The sequence below is a fragment of the Notolepis coatsorum genome (genome assembly GCF_963971535.1).
Source record: "Notolepis coatsorum genome assembly, chromosome: 8".
Taxonomy (NCBI): Eukaryota; Metazoa; Chordata; class Actinopteri; order Aulopiformes; family Paralepididae; genus Notolepis; species Notolepis coatsorum.
The window spans coordinates 71,683,323-71,688,686 of record NC_140172.1 but is presented as its reverse complement, the minus strand read 5'-3'; the positions used below and the strand labels follow the sequence as shown (position 1 = coordinate 71,688,686).

At 39.9% G+C, this 5,364-nt stretch overlaps 1 protein-coding gene across 1 annotated transcript; it reads right to left on the bottom strand.

Moving 5' to 3' along the window:
• Positions 1–598: 598 nt before the first annotated feature.
• On the bottom strand, positions 599–5,017 carry LOC311233032 (E3 ubiquitin-protein ligase TRIM17-like). The gene is made up of 5 exons (XM_084319887.1): positions 4,853–5,017; positions 2,087–2,281; positions 1,232–1,327; positions 914–1,111; positions 599–826 (listed from the first exon to the last, which is right to left on the bottom strand). The coding sequence occupies exons 2-4, from the start codon at positions 2,261–2,263 to the stop codon at positions 923–925; spliced, it is 462 nt and encodes a 153-aa protein (XP_084176013.1). The 5' UTR covers positions 2,264–2,281; positions 4,853–5,017; the 3' UTR covers positions 599–826; positions 914–922.
• Positions 5,018–5,364: the final 347 nt, after the last annotated feature.

The following is a 5,364-nucleotide window of genomic DNA, read 5'->3' as shown; positions in this document are numbered from 1 at the left end:
ATACAACTATTTATTTTCCTTTTTTTTGGTTAGTTTGATTTATAAGTGCAGACAGAGTTAAATAAATGTTCATTCAAGTTAATAAATGTTGTCTCATATGGTCACTATACAGTCTGTCTCAATTATTGTCTTGTCATTATTGTAATAAGTTACTGTCCTGTGATGTCTTTGTATGTATTATTATTGTATTGTGTTGTGTCTTGTTTCATGTGGAAAAAATGTAATAAAAAAGATTTGATAAAAAAAAATCTCATTTGTCAAATTCAATTGTTGTATTTTATCAGATGCAAAATGCAAATAAGTAAATATGGCATTATATATCAGAGGTGAGTACGAAAATGAGCAAATATTGATGGTTAAGAATTAGACTGAATAATGACATCACACAATAGTCTAATGATTAGACTGTTGTGTGATGCCCTTACTCACTAGTATTAGACTCTAATCCTAATGAGATATTCCTCTAAATATGACTTCGAAAACGGCCGCAATTTCAGGAAAAAGAAAATAAAAAAGTAAAAAGAAATTACGGCGGCGTGCAGTTTCGAGGGCCCCCATAGCTCTCAGGTGATAACTCGAACCGAAAGGTTGGTCTCCCACCTCCACCTCCCACACTGGTCAGATCATCAGACAGAGAGAAATTGGGGTTTGCAGGATTTGGGTGCAGAATGACGGGAGTGAACTTGACCCTCTCCTTCATCTTCTCCCAGACTCTGAAGGTCAGGTCGCCCAGGTGTTTGGCTTCGTCCATCAGTGCTGTGGATCTGGCAGGTTGTACTGAGCTCTGGAAGAACATTCAGGAGTCAGTGTCGCTGTGGGCTTAGTTCTGTGGAGGTAAAGACAGATTAAGTTAAACAATACTAAACATCCTCAGCCAGTCATTCCATATGAACTTGGAGAGAACAGTCCTGACCTGCAGGAATTAGACGTCTTCAGCTCTCAGCTCCTCCTCTATGGCTCTGATTGTGTCTGAAATGGTTGATATCCGCTTGCTCAGCCCCTCAGCTTCCTCCTTCACTGCAGCTACCCTGGCCTTCTCCTCCTCCTGTAGAAACTGGTGAAGCTTCTTAAACTCCTCCTCAATCTGCTTCTCTGTGTGCTGGGCCTGGACCTGGAGACATGGGGTTAAACATTTACCTCTGTCCCACAATAGACTAGAAATTTACAATTATGTAACTTCTCACAATTGAATTATTATTGTTATTTCATTGCTACTGAAGTTTATATGTACCGGTAGTTGTTCTGCTGTTCGGTCACATTCTTGTTTAACTTCTTTAAAGGCCTTCAGCCTGTCCTTTAAGGCCTTCAATGCAATCCGGAGCTCCTCCTGCAGTGAAGCATTTTGTTCAATAGGAATATGCTTTTACTTTGAAGGATAAGCACGTAAGTGTTCCTTTGTGTTTGAAGTGACATACAGAGAAATGAACAAGCAAACAAACCAATATGTTGAACACTGTGCCGATACATTGTACATCTCCAGAGTTTAGTTTGATCTACCATGATTAATACATTTTATTTGAAGCCAATGTAATGTATCATAAGTTGGATTTGACACATGTTGAATAAGTAAGGGATAATGTATAGGTCATTGTCGCAAAATAATTGACCGACACGGAGTTTAGAACACAGAGGCGCCTCGCCGAGGTGTTTTAAACATAGTGAAGTGAAGGTCAATTATTTTGCAACAATGACCGAGTATAGGCTATACATTATCCCTCTTATTACATGGCTAACTTACTAACAATATACCTAATTCATTTTACACCATCGACAAGACGAGATCAAATGCAGACGCAGTTGTTCTGTGGCTCTGTCAGCCCAAATAAAGTGATTATTATTATCGCCGGCAGCCGGCAGGTGTGTCTGATTGCACTGATGCAGTGTGTGTCAGTAGGCTTGATTGCTCCAGCTGCGAAAAGCAATAATCACCGGTGATTATTGCGCGTTGCCCATGGCAGAGGTGAGTTATCAATTCACCGCTGTCAGGGGCTATTGACCAATCACAATCAAGCATTTCGGCGAATGTTAAAACGCCATGTAATAAGTAGTAGTATTGAATAGTAGTATAATAATGATGTTGCTGTACCTTGTGCTCCTCTGAAGCTTCCTCTATGGGGCAGCAGTTGTGGTTCTTGTGATTTTTGGAGGTCTGACACACCACACAGATGGGCTGTTGATCATCCCGACAGAAGAGCTTGAGTTTCTCATTGTGCAGACTGCAGAGCACCTCAGAGCCTGCTGACACTTTCTGGCTTCCTTCCATCAAGGCCTCACACGGGTTCTGCAAAACCAAGTTGCAAGGAGGTTCAAATGTTGAAGAGCGCCTACAAACTGGACAGTTCTTTTCTTTTTTCTCTTTCCAGTATTCTTGCAGACAGACTTTACAGAAGCTGTGGCTACATGACAGGACAACAGGATCTTTATAGCAGGGGTGTAAAAAGTACCCAGAAATTATACTTACTATAAGTGAAAGTATGGGTACCGTCTCAAAATCGTACTCAAGTAAAAGTCAGAGTATCAGGCTAAAAACACACTTGAGTAAAAGTAAAAAAGTTTCTACTTTTAAATGTACTAAAAAGTACAAATGTTTTTTTCTGACAAGTCTATTCTTCTGATAGCAGGTGTTTAATCAAAGATCCTCGCTTTCTAGTCTTGCACAAGGACCAATCAGCATGAGTATAGGTGGGTTTCATTTTCCATTATTCTATCTGTTCAGTACTGTTTCAAGATGCACAATGAGCTCTTCTGAGAGAATTGTTGAATATATATATATATAGATACACAAATGTTCTAGAATGTTTGATTATGACATCATACTGTGACATCACAAATGTTCTAGAATGTTTGATTATGACATTGATTGATTGATTGATTGAAAACTTTATTAACAGATTGCAGAATGGGTACAGTACAGCTCAATACATACAATTGTTAAGGGGATGCAGACCAGAGAAAGACTTTCGTCTTGTTTACATCAGGGTCCCCCATTTTCAATTCATCGCAACATATATGACATACATGACATACAGATAGACAGTACTGCTACATCTATACATTTATTATGACATATCAGATTTGCAATTACAGTACTGTTTGTGATACAAAAAGAGTCCAGAAAAAAAGAGTATATACATTTGACGTAGAAACTGTACATTGGATTGGGTAGGTGGGGGTGGGGGGGGGACTGTACATTTGGAGGTGGTTGGGTGGGTGGGGGGGGGGGGGGGGGGGTTTGGTAGGAGGGGTGGGTGGGCGACACTGTACAACTGTACAAACAAAACTGTACATTGGATTATTGACAAGACCATACTTGGTAATTTACTGTACATTGGAGGGGGTTGTGTTCAGACATTTACAGGGGCCAGTTTCGAGTTGCAGTCTCCCTTAGGTGTTTTTTGAGAGTGTTTTTGAAAGTGGGTAGTGATTCACATTCCTTTACAGCTTTGGGTAGGGCGTTCCACATTGATGTGGCATAATTGCGAAACGTGTTTAGTCCCTTGTTTGAGCCGAATCTGGGTTTAACATGATTTGTGGAGCTCCCTCTGGTGTTGTGATCGTGGTATTCACTGACCTTTGGGAAGTATTTTGACATGTACATGGGTACCTTGGTCGTGTAGTGTATCTTGTAGACCAGGCCCATTGCAAGTTGCTGTACTCTGTCGTCTACTCTAAGCCATCCTAGGTTGTCAAAGTGGGCAGGGGTGAGGTGGGTTCTAGGAGTAAGGTCAAGCAGTAGTCTGACCAGTTTGTTTTGAGATGTTTGTAATTTTGTTTTTAGCGCCTTTGAGGTGCTTTGGTACCATGAGGTGCAAGCATAGTCGTAGTACCCTTGAATGAGTGCTCCTGCTAGAGTCTTCAGGGTATTCTTGTTTACCAGTGAGGAGATCCGGTACAAGAACCGAGTTTGTTGGTTGACTTTTTTTATTACATTGGATGCCATTTTGTCACAGGAAAGATTTGCCTCTAGGATGGAACCCAGGTAGGTATAATATCTTCTTTCCTTGTGACAATATTGTCACCCACTGTAACTGAGAAGCCGTCGGTCTTGCTGAGTTTGTTATTTGAACCGAAGAGAATGGACTCTGTTTTGCCCATGTGTAATGATAGTTTGTTATCAGCGAGCCATATGCAGATTTTGCCTAGTTCTGAGCTGAGGGTTTTTTCAACCTGTAACTTGTTCTTGTCAGAGACCAGCAGGGCTGAGTCGTCCGCAAACAGGAACAAGTTGCACATCATACTGTGACATCACAAATGTTCTAGAATGTTCTATTATGACAAATAAGCCGGTTCTATAAAAATAAACAAACATTCATATAATACAATAACCTAAATATACAGCTATGTCCCATTGTATTCTGAACTGTAGACCTAAACAGTGTAGCCAACTAAGCCAATAGAAATAAGGTATAACTCATGTGCTCCTATAATGGGGATTTGATTAGCTGTTTTTAAATAAAGTGCGGCCGCAGGATTAATAACGTTAACATTAGTTCGGCCAGAGAAACAAATGTAATTCAAATGGTTGGACCTGCAGGATTTGTACTTTGTAGGTCTACATTTTAAATGTAAGGAGTAAAAAGTATGTTTTTTTTCTCTGAAATGTAATTGAGTAAAAGTACACGTATACAAACCTAATAAGTGCAAATCCCCCAAAACAGTAGTAGTGTATTGTAACGAAGTACAATTACTCAAGTACTTTACACCCCTGCTTTATGTCACAGCACACAGAACAGCACAAGACAGATCCTCTTCACAATGAGACAACATGGAAGCCATTTTGTCACTCAGTAACACTCCTTTCTCTGGACTGTTCCCTGACGTTCTCTTTCAATCACGATTGTTATAAACTTACTTTGATTCAGTCAGCAGCTGGTTGAAGTCACTGTTTTGATCACTATTCCTTCCTCTGTTTGTCTAAAGCTAGTCCTGCTCCTTCAGTACGAGCTGTGGGTTTTGTCTGGAATGTTTTACTGCAGTCAGGTGAATCTCAGGGTCGGGTGACACAGATGTTTATTTCCTGTATTTAGAACAAGAGGTGGAGCTTAGAGAGAACTGGAAAACATAATGGGTTACTATGTGTAGGACAGATTAAAGGTTATTATTTCTCATTGCTACAGAATACCACAGTTTTGCCAATTACTGAATGTAAACTACAATTTTACTACAACAAATATAATACAATTCTACCTCACAAAATATCAGCAGCTTATACCTGCAGCGGAGAACTGAAGACACAATACAAATCTCTGCTAAAGTAAATTCATGTAAAGAGAGAAGAGCTTCATGTGATTTCAATACTAAATGTAAAATGACATAGTGTTTCTATATAGCTGCGTGTATATCGATCTGCTTTTGAACTGCAGG